Raw genomic sequence first — 18,868 nt, 5'->3', positions numbered from 1 at the left:
TGACTGCCTGAAGCTTTATGATTTGGCTCACTGGGTTGGTTAGAACTGTTTGCTGAAGCTATTCTGGTGGTAGCAAGAAGGTATAAAATGCTTTTTTTGCAGCCAATATCCATACTGAATTCTTCTTCTAAGTCTACATAGTATAAAACTATTTTGGAAGCCTGTACAATCATTCAATACATGTTTCTGCATTATTTTCTCCATGTTTGCGTTTGTTATTTAGCATTTATTTGCATTTTAAAGCAAAGCAAATTATTACTAACAATAATATCCCTAAAAGGATTGCCCAATGGGTGCAGAAAAAGTTATGCATAGTAATCTTTATGTCCACATGTTTTGCCATATTCTCTTTGGAAAATATGTTTAGAGGTGCTTTGGGGGTGGGGGGAATGGTATCTGGGTTGCAAAACATGTAAGAAAGAATGGGGGCAAGTAGAGATCAAGCCTTAATTTCATAATGCCACCAATTCGCAGGAAAACTCTTTAGGACCATGCTGTGTGAAAGATGTTATAACACTATAGTGTGTTGATATTTTAATCATTAATGTGTTTCCAAAGATCCCTGAAGTCACTGTCATGCTCTGCTGACCTGACCCTTCATGTTACATTTCCTGGTTATATGGCTTTTTCTCCAGGAACAAGGGAGATGTGGAGCAGGGTCACTATTTTGTCAGGCTGTGCCACAGAAAGTGGAACTAAGGAAACCTGAAAACTTCAGCTTAGCCAGGAAATCTGGGGGGAAAAAAGCAGGAGACTTTATAGAAACAGTATTTAAGATCTATTTCTTCTTTTGGAATGGTTGTGGAGGCTGATGGTGGCAATTGCTGAGTGGGACTGCCTGGACTTGCTGGAGTGGAAAGTACTCAGGCCTGCAGTGACACTGTGTGGGATAAGAGTATAGTGTTTCCTAAATGGGTCGAAATCCTTCTGAGTTAAGAGCTGCCTAATGGGTTTTGTTTTTTGTTTGGTTGGTTTTTTGCTTTAATGGCTTTTTGAGGCTGTGAGCATGATGTAAAAGGGTTTCACCAGCAATTGGAATCTATCTCATATTGTAGACTTATAATCAACAGATTATAAATGGTCAAAAAACAATTTCTGATATTACAAATCACAAACTAAATCTCGAAGGTTAAAGGCTGCTCCTACTACACTTCTTTCTGCACTTGTTGTTTGCTTCTGTATCCAACAAACCTTAAGCCCATTGCCCAACAGGGATAATAATGAGAAAGAAGTTAGATGTTGAATATGGAAGGTTTACCTCATTGTATTCAGTTTTGGGTATATTCCCTTATTAGAAAACTGTGAAGGTATTAAGTGCCTTATAGTTGGTTATGGATTTTTTTCCCCATTTATTTATTTTTATATGAAGTTTTCAAAGCAAGTCTCTTTAGTGGATCATGGCCATCTCCGCGGGAGTTGCATTCTGAGGCTTCATATTGTGTTTCATTAATTTCTAGAACACAACAATTGCTCACAACGAACAAAATCCAGCTACCCTCCCTTGGGGTATGTGGAGATAGACATCTAGCTGTGACAGCACACATCTCAGCACAAGATATCCTGAGTATTTACCCAGCTTCTTAGATAGGTTTGGCAGCCTGATTCTTCTCTAATGCCACAGCTGCTCCTCGCATATGCATACCTGGGATTGTCTATGCTATGTATCAGTCTCATTAATGACTGTGGGACATGCACACCCCTAGGTATCTTATTAAGTAGGCACATTGCACGGTGTTTTAGTTTACTGCTTCTTACTTGTTACATCTGCAGAGAACAAAGTTAAAGAGCTGTCTGTGCTTCAGTCAAAGGCATGACAATTAGCTCTGTCAACGTATCTAAACTGGCTTAAAATCATTCCCCTCAAACAGTGGGAGAATGGTGCTGGAGGGATAATGCAGCATAGGCTGACTGCCTGAATATTTATCTGTCCAGAAATGCACTCCACTCTTGCAGTGCTATCAGCACCTGAACTAGGTAGTTTAAGGATACCGGAGGGTCTGAGAACTGCCCACATCCCACTGGTAGTGCTATCTCTGCAAGAATGGTTTCAGCAGGGTAATAGGTCTAAAAACCAGTAAACATTAATTTAGGTACTTAAGGCAGTTGGGTCTTACTCTGAACAGATATACTGGCTTCAAAAGATACAATTTTTAAATTTATTTTTCCTTTTAAAAAAAGCCCAACAAAACAATTGAAGAGTTTGAATTGAGCTGTGAATCAGTTGTTCTGCAGAGAGAAATGTATTCACAGACAGAAATTAAAGAATAAATTAAGCTGTCTACGATAGAAGTTGACCCTAATTAAGGTCAATTCTCCTTGATAAGTAATTAATCAGGAATCCTTATTATAGTTTAGTCTCTCTGTTAACAATAAACAGAGCATTATTTTATTTTTATGGTTAGAATAAGTCTCTTAATTGATAGTATTCTGCAGGAGGCAAACATCCATCAGCACTGAAACTGATACACTGAAGACATTTTAAATTAGAACAACGTTAGTTAAATTAGTCAAAGAAGAAAACTGAAAAGCTCAAGAATGTACGTTTTCTGCAAACTGCACCTCTCTGTAATTTGTTGCTTATAAAGAAAAAAAAGTATGTCACCTATCAACAAATGAGAGGACAAGGTCTCTGCCTTGAGGTGATTAGAAATGTTATTGCTTAATATTAATATTCCCATAGCATCTGGTTTACCATGGCTGTCCTACTCTGCTCATCATCTTCGTACCTGAATACCTTTTGCTAAGCAGTAATGGCAAATATTCATTACGTTGATTTGTAGTCTTATCCCTCTATGTAGAGTGTGTGCAGGAGGATGTTCTGTCTCACTTCATAATTTTTATATATATGCATACATAAAACATAGATACACAAGCATACACACACAGAGGCATCTGCATACATGTATAGATCGTGATGTATTTATATTGGTGAAAGAAGGTGGAAAAGGTTTTGATTGTCAGTACCTGTCTCTCAACTTCAAGTTTAGTTTCCGAGTGTGGGATGCAGCACAGAAAATAATTATAATTACCCAGGAGGCAAAGGAAGTCCTCCTGTAACATAAGAAGTGGAGCTTAGTGGAAGAGCAGCTCCCATGGATTCCTTGTTCGCGGTATGTTCTGTATGCCGGAGTTTGTGGAGTTTCTTCACAGCAGGATGGGCACCGTACTTGCACAGTGCTCTGCCTGAGCAGTCCCCAGGATGTGCACAGCTGGAAGAGGAAATGTGAGAATGCTTACTGGGGAGACCTGTCAATCACAAATGCCCTTTGCTATGGTGAAAGAGCCAAGAAATCGGTTGGCAATTGCACAGGCAAAACAGAAGTGGCAAAAAGCTGGCTTCACTTCAGGTGAAAAAATTTGTTCATGATGTCCCCTAATGATACTACTGCTTTAATGAGACTATTTGTGGGCAAAGAACAATTTGGAAAAATAAGAGAAGAAAAAGAAATAGGGTTTGCATTTTATAGCCCTGAAGTTATCACATTTAGTGCAGAAGAATGTCTGAAAGGCTGTATATGTGCACAGCCACACACGCGCACGCACACGCCTACCTTGCCTCATGCTATACTAAAGCCATTTTGAGCCTAATGCTCCTGAATAAATTGCTCAAGAGTGGTTAGTTCACCCATGTGGAAACCTCACCTCTGCGATGCTAGCAAAGTCAGCAAGACATTGGGTTATGTGCTGCAGAGCACAAGGCATTTCAAACGTGAGCTACCCAGAAGGCTATTTGAGATGCAGAGTTCTTCCCCTGCTGTGTTTTTAGGGAGTCTTAAGAGTGGGACTTGATCCAGTCGGTCCATGAATCCCCTTCCCAGTGACTCTGTGCGCTTTTTTTTTTTTTTTTGTCCTCCCTTTTAGAGATGCCTATTCTCTTCCCTGCTGCCCTGATGTATTTGCAAAGGCTTATCTGACCAAATAGAAGCAAAATCATTCACAGACCACAAGGAATCAAAGCTTTGAATGCCAGAAGTTGTAGATACGGCAGCCAGCGAGGTTGCAGTTTGGAGTGTCTGAGCTATGGCAAGGGGATGTATTTGTAGGGTAGCTATTTATAGTGGGGGGTCTTCTGGTGTGTGAAATCCTGCCCCCTCCCCCTTTCTTTTCCCTTTTCAAATAGTCCCTCACTGACATTAAAGCTGTAGAAGTATGAAAATGAAAACAGTTATATGTCTGGATTCTACTAAGCTATTTCTAGGAAAACCTTGATCTTAGTAAAGCCAGAGTTTTAATAAAAATGGTGAAAGCATATCATCTGCAGCAGCTGTCTGTTAAATATTTCACCATCACATCTCTTCCACACTGAAATACGTGAGAATAGCTGTAAGAGGCAGAAGCTCTGAAAAAGTGACAAGTAACTCTCATTAGGGATGCCCTGGTTTTATCATGTTAGTACTTCTAAAGTGGCTTTGACTTCAGTGGAGTTACTTCTGACTTTTAACTTTCAGAGGTAAATATATGCCAGGTAAAAAACACAAAGAGAAGAAAGTAGATGCACTGAGGGCAGAAATCAGGAGTACGCTATTAGTGAGGTTAGAATAATGCCCTAAAAAGTTGGTTATTGGTTGCCTAACGGACACCATTTGCAAAGTGGCAATCTCCAACAGTAGTAGAAGTCTATTGTAAAGTACATAAGAAGTGAAGAATTTGTAACGAAAAGAACGATGTTGTTCCATTCCCTTGTGCAGTTTGAAGATAATGATGCATTTTGCCATTTTGGCTGTTAATGGCTGTGGCACTACATGTTGTAAAGCAAGTAGTTATACACTATTAGGGGTTTTTAAAATACCATTGTGTTCATGAACACAAATAATATATTTGGACATCATTCAAGCCTGATGCTGGTCATTCCAGTGAAGACAACAACATTCATGACTGTTACCTGCTTCACAGAGGCATTCAGAGCCTGACAGTACTGAACTCTGTTATATGCAAAGCTCCCTCGCTGTGGGTTAACTTCTGTTTTGATTTTTGGCTGATTTGCTTGGGGTTAGCTTTTTCAAATATCTGGCACATTTCTTCTAAATACATCTAAGTTTATTTGCGAGTTTTGAAGAGCGTATTGTTGAAGGTCCTTGTGCTATTTTGCAATGCTTCCTTCAAAGATTTCCTCCTCATAGAAGCTGTTCACCAACACTAATGATTTCCTGTGCACAGCCCTTTCATTGCTTTATGGCACTTCTCTTCCACAGGGTGGTTTTTTGTTTTGTTTTCTTTTTAAGATGCCAAAGCAATGTCATTCAAACCTTGGGGGCTCTTAGCAGCAATAGCAGAGGAGAACATAGAGGTAGCTATCAGATTTTGCTTCCCCCTTCCAGCTACCCATTGGATTTCACAGTGCAGTCAACTAATGCTGTTTGATCATTTCACGTGCTACATGTATTCAGTGGAAGATTTTTTACATGCTCTGCAGCATTAAGTGATCAAAAGAAGTGAGATCCTCTGCTGTAGCATTGATAATAGGCTACTCCACACTGCATATCTCAGCACAGCACGCACGGAAATTGTCAAATTGGTTTTGATTCTGAAAGATCTTCAAGATGAAGAAAGGTAAGATAAAGGAAGCTACTACCACTGAGAAAAATATACATGGTATTGAAGCTTGCTGTAGGATGATTCTACGCTTGATGATATGATAAACAAAGCTGGCAAGAGAAAAAAATAGGACTCCTCAGAAAATGGGGCAACAACTAGAACTTGCCTTTCTGCACGGAGCCCAAGCCCAACCTGTGGCATGCTGTAGCTCTGCTGTCTGGTAATAGCATAGCTATGTTTACTTGTGCAAGGTCTTTTCTCTTCAGTTGTGCATTTGTCTCATAGACCAGTAATCAATTTTTTGTTTGGTTAGGGTTTTTTTGTTCTAAGTCTGCTTAACTACTTTGCATATATGAATTGTTTCAGATACATAGTGAATTTCTGAAGTGAGAATATCATGTTCTTCATTTTACAGATAGGAAGCAAAAACATTCATCTAGGTCCGCTATTCAGATAGATGCCCAGGTTTTAAATCACTTTGTGGGCTGGGTTTTTGGTTGTTTTTTTTTTTTCCTTTCAATTTTCTTTCACATAAGTCCATGTCAATAATGAGTATTTAGCAGCTAAGATGGATTGGAAACAGGTTGTTTCCAACTGGAGACCCCAAAGCGAGAAAAGAAGGGTTAGGAAACAATTATGGAAATACATTTGTATACAGGCAATCAGAACAATAAAGGAATGCAAATCTGCATTTAAACAGTGATTTAAAAGTATTTTGTCCCAGTATCTGTGGTAGGCATCTGGAAATATTCAAGGTTGTCTTTAATATTAAAAGGAAGCTTATCAAATGACAGCATGAATGGCAGGTAGGTGTTTAGTTTTCATTAAAGTTCAGTAGGAGTTGGGTGTCTAATACCACTTCTGATCTTTAATAATTCCCTACAGGTTTTTAATAAGAAAAGCCCTTTGACCCAGATTCTCAAAAATTTATTACTTCTGTTTTCATGAGCATGTGTGTTGATCATATGGCTATTAATCATTTAGCATGAAAGCCTGCTTGAGAATTTGCTGATTCTTTGCTTCTGGTCCAAGTTTTAACTTCTACTGACTCTGATTTAGGATTTGTTTCAGACACACGAATTATCGGAGGAGTTCTGTGAAGCCTTTCTAAGCACACAAATCAATACCCTTAAACCAGCACAATTTCCTATGTGGATTAGATTTTACTGATATCAAGGTGCTACTTGTTTGTTTTTTTCCTAGGAGTATCTTTACACCTTTGGATTGCTGTATCCAATCCCAGGAACACTATTTTAATAATCTCTGTATAAAAACACTACAAAAAAAAAAAAAAAGAAAGCAAGCCTCATTTTCAAATCTCATTGTGCTCATCTTGAAACACATGTTGATTTATGTGTGGGGAGGAACAATGTTTGTCATCTTTAGTAGCTGGAGCTCCCAATGAGTATGCCATTCCTCAAGCTGGGCATACTATATTTCAGGTACACAAGCTTACATGTGTGTCGACCTACATGGAAAATAAGTGTGCAAGAGCAAAGTCAAGGCGTGTGAGTTATCTTCACCAGTAGTTAAAAGACTTCCTTTTCCTTGAAATTAGGCTCTGTCTGGTATAACAACATCTGTAATCTCTTCAGCCCATCCATACCATCTCACCACAACTAAGAATCCTTGGTGAGACATCAGCAAGGTTATAGACATTTTTGTGCTACATGCTGTTTTGACAGAAAGTACCATGTTAAGGGCTGACTTCTTAAATTGTTCTTTACTGCATATTTTCTCAGAAAAATTTAATTTTGTGTACTGCACTAATGATGCTGAGTGGATAATAAGATGCAGTATGCTGCTGCTGCAGGCTCTACACCATATGTCTTCCATAACTATCGCATTTTGGGGGGCTGGTTGTTAGGGTAATTGTATCGTCTCAGTAATTCATCATCTGAGTAACTTGAAATAATACAGCTATGATATATAGCAGTGAGAATTACAATGTTTAAAACTAAACAGGAAAACTGCAGTCTGAGAGCTGAGGTGTCAGAATTGTAGACTTATAAATATTTCTACATTTTCTGCTTTCTGAGCTTTACGTATGAATCAAATTGCTATAACACTTAAAGCAGACTGTGAGGACAATTATTTTAAAGCAGAAAGTGATACAAGTCATTATTTCATAGTAGTAAATAGCAGGTGCTTCCTGCCCTGAAACGCTGGGGCAGTGAACACTTCTGTGATACCTTCTTTCCAGGCTTTTTGTTCTGTGGTCTCATATATGGCATTTTGTGATGTTAAAAAAATTGTTTGAAGTCTCGTGTCACTTATTCCACTTAGTGAGCCACTTAGGCAGATTTTTTTCCAGGTATGCCTCAGTTGTAAATCAGTGTCATGCTGGGCCCATACTTCACTTACAACTTTTAGGGGTCGTTGATTTAAGGCTAGAAGCTGCTTAATTTTTAAAGAGCAACATTTAAGAGTGCAATAGCTCTGGTAGTATCTGTATGTATGTTAAAGTGACAGTGCTTTTCTTAAATGTCAACAAGGGGCACCTGGTGAACAATGAATTTCTATTATTTCTGTATTGATTTAGAAAATCTAGGTAACAATGTCATGAAACTGGTGTCATTTAAACGTTTATGAAATGATCTTAGTGTTTCTGAGTAAAACATGAGAGCAAAATACGTTGCAAATTTTCTCTCCATCTCACTTTAACAAAATCCGTGAAGCAACTGATTGAGGATCCCAAAATTAAGGGAGAAAAAAGAAAGGTTTTTTTCTGTATATTTATTGTAGATCTGTTTTTCAAGTGCCTTGTACTGTCTCTGGAGGGATCTTGGTGTAGATGAGAAAGGCATGCTTGGGTTTGCACTTAGGTGAGGATGCACAGGTGCTGCAGGAAATATTGGTAACATTTGTGGCTCTGAAGACAACACTTTTCCTCTCTGCATAATATAAATAGTGGTTAGGCAGCATTTTGTTGCTGGATCATATTTGAAATTTGTGTGTGCAAACGGGTACCTCAGTCCTGACAGCGCTTCTCGCAGGAATCCAAGGGTCACATTTGGATTCCAGCCACCACTCAAGCCAAGTAATGATATCCTTCAAGTCATAAAAAAACGTCCTGAATGCCAGCATGCTGTGTACTGGAGGCTCAAAAAGACTAGCCAGCTGTAGGTAAAGTCTTATAGAGTATTTTGGAAGTAAGCATTGTCAGTTTATCCCTCTAGTCCCGCTGTCTTGGGGACCGGGAGGCTGAGAATCAAGTAAAAGGAGAACAAGTCTTTCTGGAAGCAGGTCCAATGATGAAGGAGAAGCAGTCAGAACTGCTGGGAAGTCTGACTGAAAGGAAGCCCACTTTGCTGCATGTTGCTCAGATTTGATACGAGGGTAATGAAATCAGTGTCACTTGCACACAGTATCGCACCTCCAGCTGAAAAAAAAATCAAGCATTTGGTTTAAAATAATGGGATTTAACATGACTTTCAGTTCTTTCTATTAGCCTGCCAATGCAGTAACCTGCAAGGCTTTGAGTTTTAAGCTTTTCTGTACAATTGTCAGAACTAGGAGCTTGGTTTAAAATGAAAAGTGCGATTTTCTCTAAGGTCTGCAGAGCTGTGGATTTAAGAAATAAGCAAATATCAGGAAAATTGCAACTAAACAGTGAGAACTAGCAAGAAGGAACACTGGGAATGCTCAGTGTCTTCACTAGGCAAGCAGGAAAGGGGGAAGTTGTGGGTTTTTTTTTTTTCCTCCCCCACAGTAGCTACATATTTCCAGCTTTTGGGAAAACGAAGGAGAAACCAGTTTCCCGCTTGTCAGATGCCAGTCTATCAAAGACTGAATACCAGGTGGATGCACCCTATCAGACATCAGCAAAAATCTTTGCTTTCTTGCTTGAAGTGCCTACCTATGACTGATCACTTTGCTTGCTAGCGCTCTGATGGAGCTTTCAAGCCCCTCCTACATTTTCTACAATACGTCAAGCGCTGATATACTGAAAGCTATAATCCATCCCTGAAAACGGTTACCTTCTGAATTCATGAAGGACCACAAAACCTGACTCTCAGTACTCAAAGTGAGGGATGACAGGAGAATGCCTGTTCCTATGTTGCCCTGCAGTTGACTAAAAAGTGAAAAGATTTGATTGTTGTTGGTAAAAATTAGGTTGAATATTTTATCACTTCTCATGGAGAAAAGCAGTAACAAAAAATATTAAAAAATCATTTATGATATTAGGTTAATGCCATAATACCCGAGAGTATGAATTTAAAAACCCATATCCAGAAAGTTAAGATTTTTCACTGGAATATAAAAGAATTCTTTCCAGACATTTTTTTTTTTTAATACCTTCCTGAGAAAAATTTCTTCTGGAAGGTAGGAAATATTGATGGATTATTAGAATAAAACATATACAGTTACTCAATTAATCTTAGAGTTCAAATGTATCTTCTGTCCATTATGTATCCCTCCCCTCACTTCCTGAAGATTCAGAAAACTAGAAATTATTTATTTTGCATACATTTCTATAATATAGAACATTAGCCTCTGGTTACATTTGAGTGAAAATGATCTCACTCTTCTTAATAAAACTAAAGAAACTTATTCTTCAATTAAATCAAAGTAAACAATCAGTTAGTTCTAAGACTTTGTTATCGCATTCACCAGAAAGTTGTGCCTCAGGGACTGACACTGTAATATGTAAGCTGGCATGCTTGAATTTTTTTTTTTCCTCTCTTCACCTGTGGGAGTCACAGTATTATTACTTTTCTTTAGAAGTGGTTAAAGGTTGTAAGTATTATGATCTTAGGTTGTCTGCAGTGTCTTCTAAAACTGTTGTGCCAAATTTGCACACGCTTATGTTTGACTGATTCCAGAATTATTACTGCAGAGAGCAGTAAAACCTTGCCAATGCTATAGGAAATATCATTATTCTGGAGATCTACATATTTATATATATATTTTATACTAGCATAGGTTTTATTGCATTTGGAGTTGTATCGTGGTTTAACCCCATCCGGAAACCAAGCACCACACAGCTGCTTGCTCACTCCCCCCCCGGTGGGATGGGGGAGAGAATCGTAAGAGAAAAATTCATGGGTTGAGATAAAGACAGTTTAATAGGTAGAGCAAAAGCCATGCACACAAGCAAAGCAAAACAGGGAACTCATTCACTGCTTCCCATGGGCCGGCAGGTGCTCAGCCATCTCCAGGAAAGCAGGGCTCCGTCACGCGTAATGGTTACTTGGGAAGAAAAAACACCATCACTCCGAATGTCCCTCCTTCCTTCTTCTTCCCCCAGCTTTTTATTGCTGAGCACGACGTGGTACGGTATGGAATATTCCTTTTGGTCATATGGAATATGACCCCCAACCACCTTTGGTCAGTTGGGGTCAGCTGTCCCAGCTCTGTCCCATCCCAACTTCTTGTGCTGGTGGGGCACGGTGAGAAGCAGAAAAGGCCTTGACTCTGTGTAAGCACTGTTCAGCAGTAGCGAAACATCTCTTGTTATCAACACTGTTTTCAGCACAAATCCAAAGCACAGCCCCATACTAGCTACTATGAAGAAAATTAACTCTATCCCAGCCGAAACCAGCACAAATTGGCAGATCAGTACCACTGGTCAAATTGAACTGTCAGCTGCTGGCTTGATTTGCATTTTATGTTTCTCCCGTGGTTCTTGGGTTCATCAGCATTCTCAGTGCTTCATCAGAAGCCTATTAAAGCCAAGGTAGAAGTATTTAGAGTACAAAATTCATAAAACATGCTTGAAAATAATCCACTGGCGTTGCTAGATTATGATAGTAGCTGCCAGTGCTTTTGAAGACAAAATGTTTTGAAATGATTGCTATATACACATGCAAGCCCATACACCTATAATATCTGAACAATCAAAACTCCTAGTGTTTCAGAGTACATTGGAGAAAGTACATAGGATTGGAGAAAAACATGTATATCTCATGCTTTTATCCAACTGCTTTGAAGCCATTAACATATTTATCCTCACCCTGTGAGCTTGGACTCCTACAAGTGGCTGGACAGCAGAGGTTAAACTGTAGGCAAAGCCTACGTTGCACATTGCAGTAACGTGTAGGGGTACTTAGGTAACACCAAATGAGTTTATCTGCCTGTATGGGTACTATGGCGAGAAAGTCACCTTGGCTTCAGAAGCAGAAGAGCTGCATGGGGCCAAAGAACCTCCAAACCAGAAGTTCAGCTTTTCTGAAGAGCTGCTGGTTGGGGCCCAGAGAGTCATGTAGCTTGTCTGTAGGTGAATTGGAGTTCTCTGCGCCGCTTTGTCCCAGGGAGCAGGGGTAGTGATGTGGTGTTGTAGCAGCATTCATAGCACCTTCTGATTTGAAGTTCAAAAAAATTTCCAGAGACAGAGTGCAACTTTTACGCTACTTCTCGACGTGCTTCACTCTTCTCTTGAAGGTGTGTCTTCTCTCTTCTGGCCTCTCTTGGAATTAATATTGGAGACTCCCACGTCCTATATGTCTCCACTCTGTTATTGTGGCATTCCCAGTTCAGATTAGATAAAGACACAGTAGGAAAAGGAATTGATTTCATTGCTATATTCTCTCACAACTGGGTGTGATTGAGAAAAATAAAATACAGGCTAAGAACCGTAAACAGCACGGTGGACTTCTATGAGCCCTGTGTACAGAGCTGATTTTTACCAGGGGAGCTCTGAAATTATCATCGTTTCTAGTGGGCAAACATAACCTCCTAGAAATACGAGCCTGAAATGCTTTCTATTTCAGGTTGCTGGCAAGGATAACAACATTCAGCACTAATGTTGACTTATTGCTGTACTTAGTAATGCACAGACATTTCTGTAGCGCCCATCATTGGCGGGGCGAGGGGGAACCTCTCATTCAGCATTTGTTTGAGTCCATTTCTGATAGGAAGAATATCTTTAAGATTATTATGAATGAACAAGCGATAAAGGAAATTTTCTACTACTGCTCTATGCAACTGAGGCTGGCAAAGCAGAAACGGTAATTTAGTATGTCTCAGTTTTATCAGTCTTTTATTAGTCTTCCCTTTCTGCACTACTGTGTTGCTCCAAAAAGGAGGAAAAATAAAAAGCAGTTCTTTCTAACAGGTTACAGGTCCATTATATTAAGCATCACAGGGCTGAGGGCTGAGATCAGGTTATTGTACATCAGCTCCTTCACAATAATTGTACGCGCTCATGGTCTTAACCAATGACAAATGAAAAATAATGTGACTTATGCTACCTCTCGGTGAAGGAGGAGTGCAGTGAGTCAAACTATGCAAGGGCTTAAAAAAAACCCCTGTCTAAATACAGAGGTCCTTATTGCAACTCAACTGATAGAAGGTGACTTACTGCTTTTGGTAGTGTCATGATCTGTCTGGGCCTGTGTACTGTCAGGTCTTTGCACCGTATTTTATTTTGTGCTTCTAAAGGGCTGTGCACAATGGGGTTGTAGTCCATATCATGTTTAGTGTGATGTTCAGAAGTCAAACCTAAGTATAGGTATAATAATATATAATAATATAACAATATTAATAATTATAATGAAATAATTAATAATATATAATATAATAATAATAAGGAAGTCTTAAACTCAAAACCCAGATTTGCTTCCTTGTTTTATGGGAGGTTACATAAATGCCCATAGGTGCTGAGGAAGTGTGAAAAAATGAAGTGTGTCCTTTAAATATGCAGTTTTTCATGTTCTCAGCTACACAAATATGTTAGAAATAGAGCCAAAGCATAACTCTAGTATGTTAACAACTACTAGGGTGATATTCTTTGCTATTGCGGCTGTGTGCTTGGTGTCTGTGCACAGTACATCTGTACAAATGTCAGGGAGTCACGGAAACTTTTTTCACTAAAAAAATATATATGTATCAAGTAAGGCTAAAGGGCTGCCTTCAAGTCTGTTAAGCATTCACTTCACTTGTCAATACTTGACCGTTTACAAATGGTAACTTGGTAACCATTGCAGAACCACATTCTCTTATTTTTGAAAAGCTGACGATATATTTGCCTTTTATGCCACTTCATTTTGCCTGCACTTGTCCTATTTGCTCAAAGATGGTGTTTCTTTTCTTGTCATTTTTTGATCTAAAATAATATGTGTATATACATATATATAGCAAATAGGAAAGCATATATGTAAAGTGTAGGTTATGAATAGTGTAATTATGAATCACTGTAAAATTAGTTAGCTTTTTTTAATCCTCAAAGCCTTTGATTTCTTGAAAGTACTCTGAAAAGGTACACGTCATTATCATTACATGCTGTTTTTCTGCATTTCATAAATTAGTAAAAGAGGCGATTGCTTTAGAGCCTGGACAATGTTATATTTTTTTCTATACACTCTGTATAAAGAGAGCAAGCATATGAATGAAACAGGTGAAGCACATAAGCTACTGCATCCATGGGAGAAAATGGGTGAAATCTATTCTGAGTCATAGTTGAACCAGTTGAAATAAAATAGAGCTACAGTTACTCTCCCAAGATAACTGGGAGTTTGCTGTACACGAGAGGCAAAAGAAGGTGAGCATGTTCTGGATGGGGTGGATCCCTTATTGACACGCTGTAGGCATGGAAAAGTAGGACCAGACAATAGAGAAATGACAAAACAATCCGCAAAGAAAAAAGACGAATGTTTAGGAGATTATTTAAGCAACTGAGTGAATAAAAAAATTACTTTTCAGAGTCATTCAACAACTCTCAGCAGGGAATGGTCCTTTTATTGTTTTTAAAAAAGATCATAGCTGAAGAGGTGATAACATAGTGCCAAAACATTTAGGGACTTTCTCTAAAGGTGTTCAGCAGCTGCTTAACTGTGCAACTGGAATATGCAAGCACTTTTGGAAAATGAAGTCAGGTATTTAAAAAGAGAATAAAATAAAGTGGAAGAACTCCTGAGTTCTTCACTTGGGAGACTTTCAAAGATGAGGAGATGCAGGATACACTTACTGCAGGGAATGATGCCAGGATAGCAAGTGAAAGAGGAAGCAGACACAAAAGCTATGTGGGAGAGGTGAAGGTGGTCCTGGAATGATTGACGAGAATGACTAAGAGGTACAAAGTGACATGTTTCATTGCGTTTCATCTGGGAGTGTAAAAACTTTAAGAAGTTTTTTAACTTTTAAGAAGGATGTACCAGCACCGATGACATGAAATTTCACATAGAATTGCCACTTCTTATGTACAAGCCCCTAATCTCATACTCTGCAGTGCTTTTTGATTTTAGTAGACATTAAAAGACTTTGTTAAAATGTAAATGTCCCATTAGAGTGAACATCTTAATAATTAAAAGACAATAAAAATGAAAACATGCCAATACCACAATCATCGGGAAAATCTACAGCTTTGGTCCTAAGTATGAATGTGTGTGGAACATCCCCTTAGCCCTAGGCGTCCTCAGGCACAGGAGTTTACAGGCAAATCCCAGAAAAAAATTAGTCTTGGTCCTTGGTGGGAACAAGATGCTGTCCCTGTGTCACAAATGCCTTTCATTCCTCTCTGGCTCTGATCAGGAAAGTCCTTGTTAGTCCATCAGTCTGTTCTTGCCTTGATGATTCAGAGCTACTACAATGTCATGCAAAAAAAAATCTCCAATAGAAAAAAAAAAAAGTTTCCTCCTTTGTTATCATTTGTGAAGAGACTGAGTATTAATGAGGTTTGGAGAAAGCAGATGCAGGGCTGGGCCTTGGCTTCTATAGACAGACAATCCTCCTACCTCTTCAAGTAACACTGCAAGACTTTCCAAGTCTAAAAGGAGAAAGGGTGTTTAATCCCCAAGGAGGTGAGGGAGGGGACAAAGAGAGAAAACCTGAGCTTTCCTCCTCCTTCCCCTTTTCTCAGCTTGGTCTGGATCTCTTGGAAAAGGGGAGAACTCAATTTGGTGAAATAACTCATTTGGAATATCAATTATCCATCAAAGAGATGTCCCAGACTTAGTGAGCTGTCAGGAGGCTTGTCACTGCCACATGCAAGCCTTCAGAAGTTACACCTGAGGAGGGAAGATGTTGTTTCCCTGCATGACACGCTGTCTCTATTTCTTGCTAAAACAACTCTTAATTAGTTGTTCTTTTTCTTCTTCTTTTTTTTTTTTTTTCTCTTAAATATGCAGCACCAGGGAAAAATTGGAGTTAAATTTAATGTTGGAACTGATGACATCTCTATTGAAGAGATCAACGCAATCATTAATGATGGAAAATACCATGTAGTACGTTTCACAAGAAGTGGTGGCAATGCCACGTTACAGGTGGACAACTGGCCAGTTATCGAACGTTACCCAGCAGGTAAGGGCTTACACAAACGCTTGTGAGTAAGATGGTGGGGGATGTATGGAGTTTGGCTCATTTTGCTTCTCTTCTAATACAACGTCAGCTCCTTTGTGCTGTTTTAGTAGCTAATTACGTAGTTAAAGAGTCCCGAGCAATATGCAGTTTATGATGATGGCATTTCCTAAGTGAGTTTAAAAGCACAAATTCAAGTTATTACTGGAAATGGAAAAATACAGTTATCAAGGCATGGAATAGTGGTTTTGTTTCTTGTTTTCATTTGTTTTGATTGGATTATTGTTTTAAGGAGGGGGGGGGGGAAAAAGGCTTTGACAAAAGCTACACAGTAAAGTGACTCCCAAATCGATCTTCAGGGTATGGGGTAAAACATTTACTGAGGAAAAGGTTGTCTGTGTTCTTTAATTACAAATTGTTATTAAAGCAGTCTGAAGCTTATGAATTTAGCAGAAGTGTTCCAGCAGGCATAAACCAAAAGGTGTATCTGTTATCAGTTATACAACCAACCAATCAAATTAAGATGCCTTAACTCAAAATGCAAACTACAGGGTATTACTTACGCAAGTGATGCTGGTTACTTGAACAGGATGGCTTGTGTGACTACAGAATTGTCTTGATTGGGCCCATATTTAATTTTATGCAAATGCCATGCACTGAAGATTACTGTGTTACTAATTTTATTCATTTTTAAAGGCAACAGGTTTTTCAGATACGCAATCCCTTTCTTATTGAATAGGACTACTGAGCCGTTAATGGTAATTTACAAATCTGCATGTTATCTGTTAACAGTTGGCGTGTGTGTTTTGTATTAAACAGAAGGCAGCAAATCCAGAGATGTAAGTGAAAGGTATTCTGGTTTGCATATTTGCTGTTACATAAATGACAGATTTAAAAGTAGAAAATTCTTCATTTTGGGAGTGGAGTGGAATGGGAGGCTATGTTTCACTAATAAGGAATGCATAAGCCATTCCCTGTACTAGTTGTTAATAGTTAGGGTTTGTTGGTTTTGTTAGAGTTTTTTTGTTTGTTTGTTTGGGGTTTTGGGGTTGGTTTTTTGGTGGTGTTGTGTTTGAGTTTAGTCCAGCTATTCACCTGACTTTTTAAAAAATACAAATATTTTTTTAAAAATACACAGGTGAAATATAACCCTTCAGATAATTTCTTGGGCATAACTTAGAATTTAAAATAAAAATGAAAATATGCATCGCAAATGAGATTATGTATAGCAGGAGTTGTTAAAAAAAACACTTGTGTGCTAATGTGTTATGAATGAGTGACAGTTCTGGTGGTTAGAAACAATTAATGGCTTTAAGTTAGACATATCTTTGAGAGGTGAGAAACTCTTGAGGGAAAGGGGGATACTGAATGAAACATGTCCTGTGATCTTCCAGATATTCTGGTTTTCCCCATGTGCCCCTTGTTTTCTAACCTTTGCGATGTTTGGTAAAAGGTAGCTGAAATAAGATGGTGGAAGCTGGGGAGGTGTGTGTCTTAGTTTGTGTTCAAGACCTGTGTAGCAGAAAGGAAAAAATAGGTTTGGGCTGGGTTTTTTTGTTTCTTTAATTTTTTACCTAAATGATGAGCATGAAAATATTTTTCTTTTTCTTCTCTGTTCTGTTTCTTCCTGAAAACACAAAGTGGCTGCAACAAGGACAAACTGCAGTTAAGTTCTGAAGAGAGTGGCACACAGAATTTGTTTATACTGAACATAGATCAATTTAGAAAATTGAGTGATTTCCTTAGGATTGGATTAGTGGAGTGGAAGGAGGTTGGATGTTCTATTTGGAAAAGGAAAAAAAAAAAATTAGAGCTTCTTAAGCTTCCTTTAGCAATCTGTGTACAGGCTGCATTTCAAGGCATTTTCAGTTGCTTCATCAGCCAAGGTACAGAATCCTTTGGCTTGCTTTATTGCTGGATCTTCCAAGATTGCTGTTGGCCTTTAATTTTCTTTACCTTTCCATTAGTAATATTTTATGGCTCCTATATGCCATAGCATTGCTTTTGAAATCCATCCTCCCCCTTTTCACCTTCTGTCCCTTCTTCCTTCCCAGCACGAGAGTCTCTAGCCATACCTTTCTCTTATGTTTCCGTACTGCTCCATCTTTGCTCTTCATTTAAACCCTTTTAAACATTTAAACCCTTTTTAGTTTCTTCACAGACTGGTATTGATGTACCTTTTAGAAAAGATGCAGGCTTGTTCTGAAGACTATGCTGCCTTTGAGCAAGGTTGATACTGCCCTGAAGGTATTAATGGCACCATGTTCAAAGCTACGACTGTCATTCCAGTTCTGAAAGTAGTATTTCTAAAAGTGACATCTTAAAGATACCAGACAACACAGTTCGGCAAATGCTGCTGCATCCAATGCAGAGGTACTTCTGCTGTTGCTGTTTTAGGGTCTGACAGTAGTACCTGGCAGTACTGGTTAACCAGCTAACTTGCTCTTTGCTCATGTTTTGGATGGAGGACATGTTGCAGTTGCACAATATGGACCAAATTTGATCCTGTTTGCATGAGTGAGGGCTCATTAGCTTTCATTTCAGTGCTAGAAGGAATATTCTTTTTTTCTTTGTGCCTGTTTTCTGAATTGTTTTATTCTGCATAATTTCTTAATGTGCCTGCACTGCTGTACATAAGCACAGACTTCTCTCTCCTACTTCTGTTTTTTTGATTTTTTTTTTTTTTAAATTAAGAATAGAAACAAGATTAGCAGCTTAATTAGTATGTTTTCTATTCTTCAATATGCTGGATTTCCTTTTTTTAAAAAATAAAATACTATTTTAAAACATCAGTTGATTGCCTAAAGCATACCAACTGATCAATTTTCCTTTCTTACAAGGAAAGATTATACTCTGAATTATCCTTCTGGTTGGAGTGTCTGACTACAAGACATTGCTTGTTTGTGGCTGGTGTCTTAAAATACTGGCTGAGGATTTTCTGAGAGGAATTTCTAGTCAGAGGCTCAAGATTTTCCAGTTTCATTGCCTGTGTAGCCTTCATACAGCCCCATCTAATTTCTGTAGATAATGGCACCCAAGGCCAAATAACAGCCAGTGTTGCATCTCTTGCTAGGAGGATGCTGTGGGCACCCCTGTT

General features: G+C 38.6%; 1 protein-coding gene across 28 annotated transcripts in view; it reads left to right on the top strand.

Moving 5' to 3' along the window:
• Positions 1 to 18,868, top strand: part of NRXN1 (neurexin 1) — a 744,403-nt gene that overhangs the window by 597,195 nt on the left and 128,340 nt on the right. For all 28 annotated transcript variants that reach the window (XM_081997814.1, XM_081997813.1, XM_081997811.1 and 25 more), the window contains one exon: positions 15,603 to 15,774. In XM_081997814.1, the coding sequence (XP_081853940.1) occupies positions 15,603 to 15,774 (172 nt within the window). The remainder of the gene's footprint in view (positions 1 to 15,602; positions 15,775 to 18,868) is intronic.

This window comes from Phaethon aethereus (genome assembly GCF_964289735.1).
Source record: "Phaethon aethereus genome assembly, chromosome: 3".
In the NCBI taxonomy this organism is placed as follows: Eukaryota; Metazoa; Chordata; class Aves; order Phaethontiformes; family Phaethontidae; genus Phaethon; species Phaethon aethereus.
The sequence above is the reverse complement of the archived record's forward strand: the minus strand, read 5'-3'. Positions and strand labels throughout refer to the sequence as shown.